The sequence below is a fragment of the Erythrolamprus reginae genome, chromosome 11 (assembly GCF_031021105.1).
Source record: "Erythrolamprus reginae isolate rEryReg1 chromosome 11, rEryReg1.hap1, whole genome shotgun sequence".
Lineage (NCBI taxonomy): Eukaryota > Metazoa > Chordata > Lepidosauria > Squamata > Dipsadidae > Erythrolamprus > Erythrolamprus reginae.
In genome coordinates, this window is record NC_091960.1 from 11699304 (window position 1) to 11715540 (window position 16237).

The 16237-nt window shown below is 42.7% G+C and overlaps 2 protein-coding genes across 2 annotated transcripts in view; one reads left to right on the top strand and one right to left on the bottom strand.

The window, feature by feature from the left end:
• Nucleotides 1–8227, bottom strand: part of NPHS1 (NPHS1 adhesion molecule, nephrin) — an 87589-nt gene extending 79362 nt beyond the window's left edge. The window contains exons 1-3 of the mRNA XM_070764152.1: nt 8154–8227; nt 6843–7046; nt 2228–2350 (exon numbers count right to left, since the gene is read on the bottom strand). Of these exons, the coding sequence (XP_070620253.1) occupies nt 2228–2350; nt 6843–7046; nt 8154–8214 (388 nt within the window). The 5' untranslated portion in view covers nt 8215–8227. The remainder of the gene's footprint in view (nt 1–2227; nt 2351–6842; nt 7047–8153) is intronic.
• The window catches only part of LOC139173994 (IgGFc-binding protein-like), an 842349-nt gene that overhangs the window by 684719 nt on the left and 141393 nt on the right, over nt 1–16237 (top strand). The gene's annotated exons all lie outside the window — the stretch shown is intronic.

Sequence of the window (16237 nt, forward strand, 5' to 3'; positions counted from 1 at the left end):
TCCTGCTGCTGCTTCATCTGCGCTCCTTGCTTTTTTCCTCTTTCCTCCTTCCTGGCCTCGGACGGGCTTCCCTCTCTCCCGCCCAGCTCCCGTCTAGCCTCACATGGCCACCTCCCACCTGAGGTGCAAGCAGAAGGCGTGGGTGGAAGCAGCACTGGCAGCATTTATGCTTCTGCAGCACCCGTTCACCAACTACCCATCTTGAGGCAGGGGAGCAATCCAGGAAGGAGAGTGCAGGAAACACAAAGCAAATTGTCCCCCCAGCGAGTGACACTGGTAAGGTTGCAAGTCGAGGATTTAACAATTCACTTGAACGATGATGATCATTCAAGCCACTCCCACCTGGTCACATGGATGGCAAGCCACTCCTACCCAGTCACATGATCATTAAGCCACACCCACAAAATAAGCCACACCCACAGTGTGGCATTAAAAAATTTGGCTGCCCGTTACTGGGTGTATGTATAGTAAAGATAGAACACAGTTAGTAGTGTAAATAAGAAGTAAATATATTTTTGCAAGACTTCCTGCTGCTGCTGTGTTTCATTGAAGACTTTAACTCCATATCCATTGGTCTGTGGCTGGCTGGTTGGGCTGGTTGACTGCTTGGGCTGGCTATCTTCTGAAAGTGCAGTTCTGACATGCACAACCCTTGCACATGCACGCATGACTCTCTATATGTGACTTGCCCCTGTGCATGTGTGCGTAAGTGATCCCCCCACCCCCCATGCATGCACAGCAGAGACCTCAACACCATCTGGCTGGCAGGAAACACGTGTGCATGTTCAATGGAGCTAAGTTCTGAGCTTGAGTGCCCACAGAGACGGCTCCATGTGCCACCTGTGGCAAGTATGCCATAGGTTTGCCATCACAGTCCTAAGTGGAGTCTGAGGCCATTTTTTAAAAAAAACCATTTGCCTGCAGACTACTGACCGCTCATTCTGAGAGGGGCGTTCCAGCTCCTCTAAAAATATCCCTCCAATTAATGATGCAGAAGATTTTGAATATTTTCTGGAGGAGACGGGGAAGGAGAAGGTGATATATGGAGCTGTCCCTGTCCGTTGTGCTGAACTGGTTTCTTCTTTGAATCCTGGAAGAGGACACTGTAATACTAATTTAAATAGGACAGCAAAGATACCAAAGGCCCTCAGATGTCCTCTGGCTGGATCCTGGCTATAGGCTTTGAGTTTGACACCTCTGGCTTATAGGAATCACTGTTAATATGAGAAATAAACAGAAACCACCATAGGAATCATTGTTAAATCTGACCTGAAAATATCAAAGGACCAGCCCACGGTGCCTTTGCTGGCTTAGAGAACCCCAGGTGGCCCATTTTCAGCGTCCCCGCTCAAAGTGGGCTGCGAGGAAGCCTTTGCTTCAAGAGGTCATCCAGGCCAAAAATGGGGTGGGGGCTACCCTGTGCTCCATTTTGGCCAACAGGGTACTGCAGGAGATGTCCGTCCCATCTTCCCACCCCACCCCACCACCTCTGTGCTGGTCCACAGAAGAGAAACATAGAAACATAGAAGTCTGACGGCAGAAAAAGACCTCATGGTCCATCTTTATACTATTTTCTGTATTTTATTTTAGGATGGATATATGTTTATCCCAGGCATGTTTAAATTCAGTTACTGTGCATTTATCTACCACGTCTGCTGGAAGTTTGTTCCAAGGATCTACTACTCTTTCAGTAAAATAATATTTTCTCATGTTGCTTTTGATCTTTCCCCCAACTAACTTCAGATTGTGTCCCCTTGTTCTTGTGTTCACTTTCCTATTAAAAAACACTTTCCTTCTGGACCTTATTTAACCCTTTAATATATTTAAATGTTTCCATCATGTCCCCCCTTTCCCTTCTGTCCTCCAGACTATACAGATGGAGTTCATGAAGTCTTTCCTGATACGTTTTATGCTTAAGACCTTCCACCATTCTTGTAGCCCGTCTTTGGACCCGTTCAATTTTGTCAATATCTTTTTGTAGATGAGGTCTCCAGAACTGAACACAGTATTCCAAATGTGGTCTCACCAGCATTCTATATAGTGGGATCATAATCTCCCTCTTCCTGCTTGTTATACCTCTAGCTATGCAGCCAAGCATCCTACTTGCTTTCCCTACCGCCTGCAATGCTGATCCATCCCTTGAAGAAATCCGCTTGGACAGTCCTGCTATAATCCAAGTTGAGTTCTAGAGATCTTCCTAAGGCAGTGTGACTGCAGCTATACTTACCAAGCACTGTCAGTTGCACTCTACGGGAAATTATGCCTGTGCTTTTCTCTGAGGGTCCAACCTGGCATTCATAGATGGCGTCATCTTCCAATTGGCTCTTTATCACTTGCAGGTTATATATTCCTAAAGCAACAAGACGCAAGATGATTAGGGGGCTGGAGACTAAAACATATGAAGTATGGTTGCAGGAACTGGGCACGGCTAGTTTAATGAAAAGAAGGACCAGGGGAGACATGATAGCAGTCTTCCAATATCTCAGGGGCTTCCAAAAAGAAGAGGGAATCAAACTATTCTCTAAAGCACCTGAGGGTAGAATATTGGGTAGAAGTTAACCAAGGAGAGAAGCAACTTAGAACTAAGGAGAATTTCCTGACAGTTAGAACAATTAATCCATGGAACAGCTTGCCTCCAGAAGTTGTGAATGCTCCAACAATGGAAGTTTTTAAGATGATGTTAAATAATCATTTGTCTGAAGTGGTGTTGGGTTTCCTGCCTAAGCAGGGGGTTGGACTAGAAGACCTCCAAGGTCCCTTCCAAATCTGTTGTTGTTGTTGTTGTTACGATGATGATGATGATGATGATGATGATGATGATGATGATGATGATATTACCAAGCAAATAAGATATAGGTGCATTTGGTTCATATTGATTCTACAGTGGAAGTGATGTGCCGGTGTCTGGAGGCTGTTGGGGTCTGGATGGGTGTCAACAGACTCAAACTCAACCCTGATAAGACAGAGTGGCTGTGGGTTTTGCCTCCCAAGGACAATCCCATCTGTCCGTCCATTACCCTGGGGGAGGGGAATGCAGCTGCGAGAACTATCATGGGCTTTCCTAAATATGCCCATGTCAGACCAACACTCTGCAGTCTGCATTGGTTGCCGATCAGTTTCCGGTCACAGTTCAAAGTGTTGGTTATGACCTATAAAGCCCTTCATGGCATCGGACCAGAATATCTCTGGGACCGCCTTCTGCCGCACGAATCCCAGCGACCGATTAGGTCCCACAGAGTTGGCCTTCTCCAGGTCCTGTTTACTAAACAATGCCGTCTGGTGGGACCCAGGGGTAGAGCCTTCTCTGTGGCGGCCCCGACCCTCTGGAACCAACTCCCCCCAGAGATCAGAGTTGCCCCCACCCTCCTTGCCTTTCGTAAGCTCCTTAAAACCCACCTCTGTCATCAGGCATGGGGGAATTGAGATATTCCCTTTCCCCCTAGGCTTATAAAATTTATGCTTGGTATGTCTGTATGTATGATTGGTTTCTTAAATTAGGGTTTTTAAATTTAACTTAAACTTAAATATTAGATTTGTTTATGTTGTCTTATTATTGTTGTTAGTCGCGCCGAGTCTCCGGAGAGGGGCGGCATACAAATCTGATAAATAAATAAATACTCATGAGTTACACCAGTGTTCCCTCTAATTTTTTTTTGGGGGGGGGGCCGAAAAGTATAGTGTCTGAGCGGCAGTCCCTTTGGGACTGGGCGGCACATAAATAAATAAATAAATAAATAAATAAATAAATAAATAAATAAGTAAGTAAGTAAGTAAGTAAGTAAGTAAACAAACAAACAAACAAACAAACAAACAAATAAAAAACCCACCCTGTTTTGCCTCCGAGAATTTCAAAATAAAATACTGTACTGTGTGTCTATAACAGTGAGCTCATAATAGGGCAACTCTATCAATATCAAAATGCCACTTAAATAGTTGAGCTAGTTTCAAACTAGATTTTGATTTTCTTTCTCTCTTCCTTACTCCCATTCTTTTTCTTTTTCTTTTCCTTCCTCTCTTTTTTCTATCTGTTTCTCTCTCTTCCTCTCTTCCTCTCTCTCTCCTTCCCTCTCACTCTTTCTCTCTCGGCTTCTGGGCAGGTTTGGAAAACTCTGAGTTGAGGATGATTTTTAAGTGAGCGATTGCTCACTGCTCAGCTTAGAGGGAACTATGAGTTACACCATAGCATAATTCTGCCCACACAAGCTGGGGGTAGATGATTTCTCTCCAGTCACCACAGGGCCTCCTACTTCTAATTCATCCTCCTGTGAAGTAAGTGAGGTGAAACATATCTGAAATGGGAGGTATGGGGCCTAAGAACATTAGATGTGTCTCTGAAATAATGGATGGCATTACTGGGACTCATTTGCCGAGTTCAAAAGCAAATCGACCAATTATTTTCCCGTGTTCATAACTTCTGAGTAAAGCTTAGGAAAGTCTTCCCAACCTTTTTTCTCCCTCTCCCTTCTGTCTTCTTTGAAACTCTTTCTCACCAAAGTGTAATGGGAACTGGGCAAAGATTGCTTTACAAGAGCTTCCGTCGAGGCTATCTGCAGGGGAAGTCAATAGAGTCGAGAGAATGGCTGTGGCTGCTCGATCAAAGCCGCAATCGTATGACTTGGGAGCAGCCCTTCGGAATGGGGTTTTTATCTTGGTCTAAATATAATTGGAGGATTCCCAAATGGTTTTGCATGTTTCTTAGAGCAGTGTTTCCCAACCTTGGCAACTTGAAGATATTTGGACTTCAACTCCCAGAATTCCCCAGCCAGCTGGGGAATTCTGGGAGTTGAAGTCCAGATATCTTCAAGTTGCCAAAGTTGGGAAACGGTGACATAGGGAGATCCTCAAAGTTAACCTTCTGCAGGACAGTCACGCTTTTTCACGCATTGGTTGCCGATCAGTTTCCAGTCACAATTCAAAGTGTTGGTTATGACCTATAAAGCCCTTCATGGCACCGGACCAGATTATCTCAGGGACCGCCTTCTGAATCCCAGCGACCAGTTAGGTCCCACAGAGTGGGTCTTCTCCGGGTCCCATCAACTAAACAATGTCGGTTGACGGGACCCAAGGGAAGAAAGAGCCTTCTCTGTGGTGGCCCCGACCCTCTGGAACCAACTCCCCCCAGAGATTAGAATTGCCCCCACCCTCCTTGCCTTTCGTAAGCTGCTTAAAACCCACCTCTGCCGCCAGGCATGGGGGAACTGAGATCCTCTTTCCCCCTAGGCCTTTACAATTTTATGCATGGTATGTCTGTATGTATGTTTGGTTTTTATAATAATGGGCTTTTAACTGTTCTTAGTATTGGATTATTATTATATGCTGTTTTATTATTGCTGTTAGCCGCCCCGAGTCTCTGGAGAGGGGCGGCATACAAATCAAATCAAATCAAATCAACAAACCAATAATCTGTCCCGCATCCCACGCCATTTCAGAAATGTCCCAATTTTCTTTCTTCCTCCCTCCCTCTCTCTCTCCCTCTCCCCCCCCCCCCTCTCTCTCTTCTCTATGGTGACGGCCGAAGGAAATGGCGAAGCGTCTTGGGGTCATCCTGGGTGGGTTGTACTTCCTGTGTCTCCCAGCTCAGACTAGGCCTCGCGCTTGTGATGAGCTTTTTGAAGAGTTCTTCTTTGGAACCGAGTGAGGGGATCCGGCTGCAGCAACCCGTTACTGAGGCCATGCTCGCAGGATACGGCCTGGGCATCGGCAGCCTGCACATCGCAGAGAGGTGAGGGCTCTCTCCAGAGGACCTCTGGAGGCCGGAAATGGCCTGTTTCCCAACTTCTGGTGGGCCCAGTAAGCTCATATTTCACCCTCCCCAGGCTCCAAAGGCTTCTCTTCCATTACTTTTTCCACATTTTGGTATTTTATTCTAACTAATTAAAAAAAATTGAAACACAAAATAAAAAAAACACAATAAAAAAGGAACTCTTCCTAGTGGTACAGGAGATGAGGGAGGATGTGAGCAAATTTGCACTTCCAGACTTTCAAGATTCTCTCAATGTAGGTTTACAATAAAGTACAAGTAGTGCATCTGATTGTGATTCAAATCTGGTTTAGCCTGCACAGTCAACGCTGCTCCACTTTGGGGGCAGGCTCCAGCACAATACAGGAACTTTCCAACTACATGGGGCTACCTCTGAAAAGTATTCAGAAACTTCAGATCGTGCAGAACGCAGCCGCGAGAGCCATCGTGGGGCTTCCAAGATTCACCCACGTTTCTTCAACACTCCGTGGCTTGTATTGGCTGCCGATCAGTTTCCGGTCACAATTCAAAGCGTTGGTCATGACCTTTAAAGCCCTACATGGCATTGGACCAGATTACCTCCGGAACCGCCTGCTACCGCACGAATCCCAGCGACCGATAAGGCCCCACAGAGTTGGCCTTCTCCGGGTCCCATCGACTAAACAATGTCGTTTGGCGGGCCCCAGGGGAAGAGCCTTCTCTGTGGCGGCCCCAGCCCTCTGGAACCAACTCCCCCCCGGAGATTAGAATTTCCGCCACCCTCCCTGTCTTTCGTAAACTACTCAAGACTCATTTATACCGCCAGGCATGGGGGAGTTAAGATATTCCTTCCCCCTAGGCCATTACAAGTTATGCATGGTATGTCTGTGTGTATGTTTGGTTTTATAATAGGGGTTTTAGTTGTTTTTTATTATTGGATTGTACATGCTGTTTTTATTATTGTTGTTAGCCGCCCCGAGTCTACGGAGAGGGGCGGCATACAAATCCAATAAATTATTATTAATTATTATTATTATTATTATTATTATTATTATTATTATTATTATTATTATTATTATGAACTTTCGTTTGAAGCCATTTTGTTTTTCTCCAAAGATCTCACCTTTGCTAGTGTTGCCCATCATGCTGTAATGGGGGAACCGAGGGATGCTCCAGTTGGGGCCCAGTAGAAGCCCGTCCTTCACCCATTGCACGGTGCCAGAGGGGTTCTCCACTTCACAGGTCAGCAGAGCTGTCTCCCCTTCGACAACGGTCACATTCTCCGGCTCCACCCGGAAAGCCTGCCGAAGCACCTCTGCTTGGCAACCTACCAGGCCCAAAACATGGAGGAATCTCGGCAGTTGAGGATGACAGGGAAGCATTATAGATTTTAAACCTGAACTGTTTTTATTAGGCATAATACCAGAAAAACCTGATAAGCAAAGTATGTACAGTGATGCCTCATCTTACAAACCCTTCGTCATACAAACTTTTAAGATTTTTTTCCCTCTTCTTACAAACTATTTTCACCTTACACCCTGCCTCCGGACTGTGTTATATTGTTATTATTGTTGATGTGAGCCACCCCAAGGCTGTGGAGAGGGGCGGCATACAAATCTAATAAATTATTATTATTATTATTATTATTTTTAACCCATCACTGGGTCAATCATTCCCCCTCAGCCCTAGGAAGAATGCAAAACAACCCCCCTGAAAATATCACAGAATAAACTGCATGGATTTTTCACATCTGTATCTTTATAGCAGTAGCATTTAGACTTATATACCGCTTCACAGTGCTTCCCAGCCCTCTCTAAGCAGTTTTACAGAGAGTCAGCCTCTTTCCCCCAACAATCTGATTCCTTATTTTACCCACATTGGAAGTATGGAAGGCTGAGTCAATCTTGAGCCTACTGTGATTCAATCTGCCAAATTGCTGGCAGCTGGTGATCAGCAGAAATAGCTTGCAGTAGTGCACTCTAACCACTGCACCACCGAGGTATAAATCTATCTATCTATCTATCTATCTATCTATCTATCTATCTCTATCTATCTATCTATCTATCTCTATCTATCTATCTATATCTATCTATCTATATCTATCTATCTATCTCTATCTATCTATCTATCTATCTCTATCTATCTATCTATCTATATCTATCTATCTATCTATCTATATCTATCTATCTATCTATCTATCTATCTATTTATTTGATTTCATTTCTATGCCGCCCTTCTCCATAGATTCAGGGCAGCTCACAGCAGAGTAAATACAAAAATGCAATGAATAAAAAAAAATCTAAACTTGAAAATTTAATCTCAGAGCCTAATCTAATCTGCTTTCCAAAATGCTTCCTCTATGCCTCTTATTGGGACTGAAACATAAAATTGTGTCTCATCCTTCCGCTGGCTTCTTTTTGCTGAACGTTCTCACCTTTGTTCACATCCAAGATAAAGCAGTAGACCAGGGCAACAAGCAAGCCACAATATGTCATTTCTCCTTGCTGAGGGTCTGGAGGTTAAGAAACCAGAGGTTACAATACCGCAAACAGTTGTTGGGCACAAATTGACTGAGTAAACGGTGGGCATGAAAGCAGCCAGCACATTATTATTATTATTATTATTATTATTATTATTATTATTATTATTGCTGTTGTTATTGTTATTGTCATTGTTATTACTGTTACTGTTACTATTACTTTCCCCCTAGGCCATTACAAGTTATGCATGGTATGTTTGTGTGTATGTTTGGTTTTACTATAAGGGTTTTTAGTTGTTTTATTAATTGGATTGTTACATGCTGTTTTTTTATCATTGTTGTTAGCCGCCCCGAGTCTGTGGAGAAGGGCGGCATACAAATTCAATAAATAATAATAATTACTATTACTATTACTATTACTATTAATTGGATTTGTATGCTGCCCCTCTCCGTGGACTCGGGGCGGCTTCTGTGCTCTCTGAAAATAATTTTCAAGATAGATGCAATATATTGAAAAAAAAACCAATTAGCTGGAATACACATAGCATGATACGTGAAATACCGACATAGACATAGGGCAGTGTTTCCCAACCTTGGCAACTTGAAGGTATTTGGACTTCAACTCCCAGAATTCCCCAGCCAGCAAATGCTGGCTGGGGAATTCTGGGACTTGAAGTCCAGATATCTCCAAGTTGCCAAGGTTGGGAAACACTGACATAGGGAGATCCTCAAAGTTAACCTTAAGCTCCGCCTTTTCTGGGAATGAAGCTGCTAAAGTCAGGGGTGTCGCCCTCAATTTCAATGAGGGCCACATCAGGATAATATTTTACCTCCAGGATGGGCGTGGCCTGGATGGGTGTGGCCAGCTCAAAGTCCGTTTTCTGCTGCAACCACCTCCTGCAGCCTTTTGCTAGCAAAGTGCTACATGATGCTGTTGCAGCCAGAAATTGAGCTCTGGAGGGTCTCGGGCAGCCCTCTCAACCTCCATTTTTGCTGGCAGAGGCACCACAGGCCTGTTTCCAGGGCAGCCCTACAGGCCAGATGTAAGCATCTCGTAGGCCGGATGACTTTGACACCATTTTGCTAAGTCTTTAACTCAATGGCCCTCAATCTTTTGGGTACCAGGGACCAGTTCTGTGGAGAGAGGTTTTTCTCACAGTCCAGAAGGGGCATGGTTTTGGGTGCTGGCTGCCTCCCGCTGATGGGGCTTTGCTTGTTATTGAAACAGATGTCCAAGTGCCGCCTCTATGTTGGTTGAGGCAGGCAGGATTCCCTTAGGTACCATTTGTTGGGGGTCAAGGGAAAGAGAGGGTCTTGCCTTCTCTTTCTGCTCAAGAGCCCCATGGACAATTGGTGGGCCACTGTGTGACACAGAATGCTGGACTCGATGGGCTTTGGCCCGATTCAGCATGGCTCCTCTTATGTTCTTATGTTTTTGCAGCCCAGTTTCTGGTATGCCATATGTTATGTATCTATGTAAATAAGTTATGTAAATATCTACATATCCGCCTGTGGATTGGCCGAGCCATGGGCGGGAAAATCCAAACGGCTGTCAAAGCCACGCCTACAGAAAAGAAACCCTTTAAATTCGGATACACGTGCCGCGAGCCTTGCTTTTTACTGCGAACTTTAATATGGATACTGTTGTTTGTTACTTTTTTACATGGACCGATTCCTAATAAAAACGAATCCGGCAGCCACGTGTCCTCCAGTTATTCAGATCTAACACCATGGACCAGTGTCGGTCCCCAGGCCTGTTAGTTGGGGATGCCTACTTTAATTAACCCAGCTGAGTTTGTTGTATAAAAACACCTTGCAATATCATTCAAAGCGATGGCATTCTGCACCCCCTATTTATTTATTTTTATTTATTTATTCATTTGTCCAATACACAATACATATGGAAGAGAATAGACATGAAGTAATATATATAAAGATAATATGTAAAAATAGAGGAGAAGATATATGAAAGGAAGAAAATATATATGATATATGAGATAAAGGAAAGACAATTGGACAGGGGATGAAAGGCACACTAGTGCACTTATGTACGCCCCTTACTGACCTCTTAGGAACCTGGAGAGGTCAATCGTGGAGAGTCTACGGGAGAAATGTTGGGGGTTTGGGGATGACACTGTGGAGTCCGGTAATGAGTTCTACGCTTCGACAACTCGGTTACTGAAGTCATATTTTTTACAGTCAAGTTTGGAGTGGTTAATATTAAGTTTAAATCTGTTGTGTGCTCTTGTGTTGTTGTGGTTGAAGCTGAAGTAGTCGCCGACAGGCAGGACGTTGCAGCATATGATCTTGTGGGCAATACTTAGATCTTGTTTAAGGCATCTTAGTTCTAAACTTTCTAGGCCCAGGATTGAAAGTCTAGTCTCATAGGGTATTCTATTTTGAGTGGAGGAGTGAAGGGCTCTTCTGGTGAAGTATCTTTGGACATTTTCAAGGGTGTTAATGTCTGAGATGCGATATGGGTTCCAAACAGATGAGCTGTATTCGAGGATGGGTCTGGCAAAAGTTTTGTAAGCTCTGATAAGTAGTGTGAGATTGCCAGAGCAGAAGCTACGTAGGATTAGGATTAGTTCCGAGTCTTCCAACAATTTGGAGCTGCCTGTTGAGGCTCTGAGACAACATAAATTGTCTTATTGAGGCAAATGCACTGTCTTTGTGCCCCTATGACAGAGGTCTTCAAACCTGGCAACTTTAAGACTGTGGACTTCAACTCCCAGAATTCCTCAGCCAGCCATGTGGCTAAGTTTGGAGACTCCTGATTTAAAGCAGCAGCATTTGTTTTCTGGGAGTTGAAGTCCACAAGTCTTAAAGTTGCTAAGTTTGGGGACTCCCACCCTATGAAGAGACTTGCTTGGAAAATGCGCCCCTATGACAGAGATCTTCAAACTTGGCAACTTTAAAACTTGTGGACTTCAACTCCCAGAAAATAAATAATACACAATGAGGGTTATAGAGGATATAATCGGGTAGAATGTATTAAAGGGGGAATAAAGGAGAAAATAAAGGAGTGAAATATAACTATGAGAGAATAGCAGAAAACGATATAGGGATAGAAGAGAAGATATAGGAGAGATAATAGGACAGGGGACGGTAGGCACACTAGTGCACTTATGTCCGCCCCTTACTGACCTCTTAGGAACTTGGTGAGGTCAACCGTGGATAGTCTAAAGGTAAAGTGTTGGGGATTAGGGGATGATACTACAGAGTCCAGTAGTGAATTCCATGCTTCGACAACTCGATTGTTAAAATCATATTTTTTACAGTCAAGTTTGGAGCGGTTAATATTACGTTTGAATTTGTTGCGTGCTCTTGTGTTGTTGCGGTTGAAGCTGAAGTAGTCATTGACCGGTAGGATGTTGCAGCATGTGATCTTGTGGGCAATACTTAAATCGTGTTTCTGAAGTAATTCTTATTAATAATAAGATCGGTTATTTCTGAGGTGGCAAGCAAATAGGCTTCCCACAGTGGGGGAGTCTGTCTGTCTTTCCTTGTCGTGAAAAGCAGCTGATTAAATCTGAATAAATTGACAGACAGCTCTACTGCAAGTTTCCGGAGAGCAACGGGCTGCAGTTCTCAAATTATTCTTTTGTTTCTTTCAGAAATGGCTCTGAGCTGTGGGAAGCAGGTAAACCAGAAGGTTAGAATCTATTATAAGTTCCCGTTGTCCAGAGTGGAAAGAGCAAATGAATCTTTACACTGTTTTAAGAACTGTATTGTCAGCTTTTTTTCTTTTCTCCCACTCTGCTCTTAAGTCTTAAACAGCCATCTCATCCTCAGAGACTTGGTTAGTCAAGCTGCAATGTCAAAGGCATTTAAAGAGAGAAAAAAAAACCCTATTGAGCACAATGGAGCTAACTTCAGGTGATTCCCATCTATTTAAAACTGTGCAGTAGGTCATCACTTATTTTTATTCTGGGAGGAGAGGAAAACACTTTACCTGCTAATTTCCTCTGGATAATTCTTTATCGGAAGCGGAAAAAGTCAGCTCTGTCGACTATTGTCCTTGAACTCTCCCTATATAAAACTGTGCAGTAGGCTTTCATTTAGCCCCAAGCTAGGGAGGCAAAAAATGCCTCTGCAAAGGTTCGTAGCTGACCTGGTAAAGTGTGTTGCGTTACAACACGGTTTCTGATTTAGCAAGTAGAACTAGAGTTACAACTCAGGCTACACACAATTTAAAAGAGGAAAATATCAGCTGAAAAGAATAATATATAATCTAGTCAAGTTATCTATCTATCTATCTATCTATCTATCTATTTATCTATCTATCTATCTATCTATCTATCAACTATTAATTAATGATTTGATTTGATTTGATTTGATTTGATTTGATTTGATTTGATTTGATTTGATTTGATTTGATTTGATTTGATTTGATTTGATTTGTATGCCGCCCCTCTCCGTGAAGTCGGGGCGGCTAACAACAGTGGTAAAAACAGCATGTGACAATCCGATACTAAAACAGCTAAAAACCCTTGTTATAAAACCAATCATACATACAAACATACCATGCATAAATTGTAGAATCCTACGGGGAAAGAATTTCTCAGTTCCCCCATGCCTGACGGCAGAGGTGGGTTTTAAGGGGCTTACGAAAGGGAAGAAGGGTGGGGGCTATTCTAATCTCTGGGGGGAGTTGGTTCCAGAGGGCCGGGGCCACCACAGAGAAGGCTCTTCCCCTGGGTCCCGCCAAACGACATTGTTTGGTCGACGGGACCCGGAGAAGGCCAACTCTGTGAGACCTAACTGGTCGCTGGGATTCGTGCGGCAGGAGGCAGTCCCGGAGATAATCTGGTCCAGTGCCATGAAGGGCTTTATAGGTCATAACCAACACTTTGAATTGTGACTGGAAACTGATCGACAACCAATGCCTCTGCCTTTCTTTCAAGAGCTTACCCTACACCCCCAGAAATTTGGCCACATCAGCAGAAAATTCTTCATAACCAAGCAAACCGATCTGGAGAGCAACTAAAGTGAGGAAGAAATTGGACGGTTGTTGTTGTTATTTTAAAAAACCCTTTCTCCGATTTTCCAAGAATGCCCATCTGGAATCTTACAAATGGGAGATTTTAATACAGTCTTACCCGCCCACAATGGGTATTATAAATCTTTTGGGGGGGGGGTGTTGAGCATGGAACTGTCATGGGTCTGAGTCCAACTTTTACTATCTAGATCTGACCATGAGAGATATTGAGTCCTTGGAGAGGGGAGGCATACAAATCTAATAAATTATTGTTGTTGTTGTTGTTGTTGTTGTTGTTATTATTATTATTATTATTATTATTATTATTATTATTATCATCATCATCATTATTATTATGTCAGTACAACACAGCAAACGAGATCACTATGCTGGATTTCGTATTTCATCACCAGTCGGGGGCTTCCCAAGCACCTAGGACTGTGTGATGTAGCGGCGAATTATGTTTGCCGATCCCAGTGAAGCGGCCTTTTGCAATTGACAGATGGAGATTTTGTCAATTCCGATGGTTTTCAAATGTCCGCTGAGATCCATTGACACTGCACCCAGCGTGCCAAGTACCACTGGGACCACTTTCACTGGCTTATGCCAGAGTGGTTGCAGCTCAATTTTTAAATCTTTGTATTTCACTAATTTCTCTAGCTGTATAATATTATTATTATTATTATTATTATTATTATTATTATGGTTGTTGTTGTTGTTGTTATTATTATTATTATTATTATTATTATTATTATTATTATGGCTTTTACTAGGGTCTTGTAATTATTTTTTAAATTGTTATTTTATTATTTTATTTTATTTTATTATTTTTATTAATTGGACTTATATGCCGCCCCTCTCCGTGGACTTGTTTTTATTTGTTGTAATCCGCCCAGAGTCCTTGAGGAATTGGGCAGCATATAAATTAGATTAATTAATAAATAAATAAAGTTTACAACAACAACAACAAGAGTTGGAAGGGACCTTAGAGGTCTTCTAGTCCAACCCCTGATTAGGCAAAAAAAACCTACACCACTTCAAACAGATAGTTATCCAACATCTTCTTCAAAACTCCAACTTGTTGGAGCATTCACAACTACTGGAGATAAGCTGTTCCACTGATGTTCTGGCTGTCAGGAAATTTCTCCTTAGTTTTAAGTTATTTCTCTCCTTGCTTAGTTTCCACCCATTGCTTCTTGTTCTACCCTCAGGTGCTTTGCAGAATAGCCTGACTCCCTCTTCTTTGTGGCAACCCTGAGATATTGGAACACTGCTATCTCACACACACACGCACACACCACTCCTTCTTTTTATTAAACTAGCCATGCCCAGTTCCTGCAACTGTTCTTCCTATGTTTTAGCCTCCAGTCCCCTAATCATCTTTGTCGCTCTTCTCTGCACTTTTTCTAGAGTCTCAACATCCTTTTTGTGTCATGCCGACCAAAACTGAATGCAGTATTCCTGCAAAGGTAGGGAGCTTAAATTTATACATCAAAGGGAGAACAGGACAGAGCATCCTCTTCCTTGCTTTTGTTTCTACTTAAAGATCCCAGCAAGGTTGATATTGTCTGAAGGTCTCTTGCTCTTAGATTCATTTCCAGGTTTCCTACCGCCATTAAGAATGTTTCTCCAGCTCAAATTAACTCCCGTTGACTTAAGCCCAATAAAACCAGGGCTGGCTTTTTATGAAACTCTCTACAGAGATTGAAGAGAGTTCTGTTGACCCTTTTGATGTTCTTTGGAAGCCCCATCCCATCATTCTGTTAAAGACCTTGGTATACTAATAACAAAAGATTTAAGTGCCAAAGCCCACTGCAACAATATAGCCAAGAAGGCTTCAAGAGTTGTAAACCTAATCCTACGTAGCTTCTGCTCTGGCAATCTCACACTACTTACCAGAGCTTACAAAACTTTTGTCAGACCCATCCTCAAATACAGCTCATCTGTTTGGAACCCATATCGCATCTCAGACATTAACACCCTTAAAAATGTCCAAAGGTGCTTCACCAGAAGAGCCCTTCACTCCTCCACTCAAAATAGAATACCCTACAAGACTAGACTTTCAATCCTGGGCCTAGAAAGTTTAGAACTAAGACGCCTTAAACAAGATCTAAGTATTGCCCACAAGATCATTTGCTGCAACGTCCTGCCTATCGTCGACTACTTCAGCTTCAACCACAACAACACAAGAGCACATAACAGATTTAAACTTAATATTAACCGCTCCAAACTTGACTGTAAAAAATATGACTTCAGTAACCGAATTGGCGAAGCGTGGAACTCATTACCGGATTCCATAGTGTCATCCCCAAACCCCCAACACTTTACCCTTAGATTATCTACGGTTGACCTATCCAGATTCCTAAGAGGTCAGTGAGGGGCGAGTACAAGTGCACTAGAGTGCCTTCTGTCCCCTGTCCTATTGCTCTCCTATATCTCCTATACCTTTCTTCTATTCCTATATCTCTTCTTCTATTCTTTCATTGATATGTTCTATTCCTATATCTTCTGTTCTATTCTTTCTTAGATATATTTTACTATGAGTATCTCCTCTATAACCTTCATCGTGTATTTTTACTATGTGTATATAGATATGTACCCACTAAAACCCTCATTGTGTATTGGACAAAATAAATTAAATAAATAAATAAAAATAAAATAAAATTCTTACCTTCTTCAGTGCCTTAGACGCCGCAGGTAGGTGATTGTGCCCAGCCTCTCCAGAAGTGGGGTTGCCAAGTCAGTGAGATGGCTGGCATTCCAGCTCTGTCCCTCCTCCACATAACAGTCCTTTATGAACTGCCCACTTGAAGAATGTAAGGAAAGAGAGAGATGAGGGGAGGCAGAGAGAGAGATCCCCCCCCACACACACCATGATAGAAACTTTATCTTGGCTGGAGCTGTTGACTTGATCAGAGCAACTCTTCAGGATAGACTAACTGTCAACCGATTATTATTTTCTACTATTATTATATTATTATTATTATTATTATTATTATTATTATTATTATTATTATAATATAACCAATTATTATATTATCTATTTTACTGAAAGAGT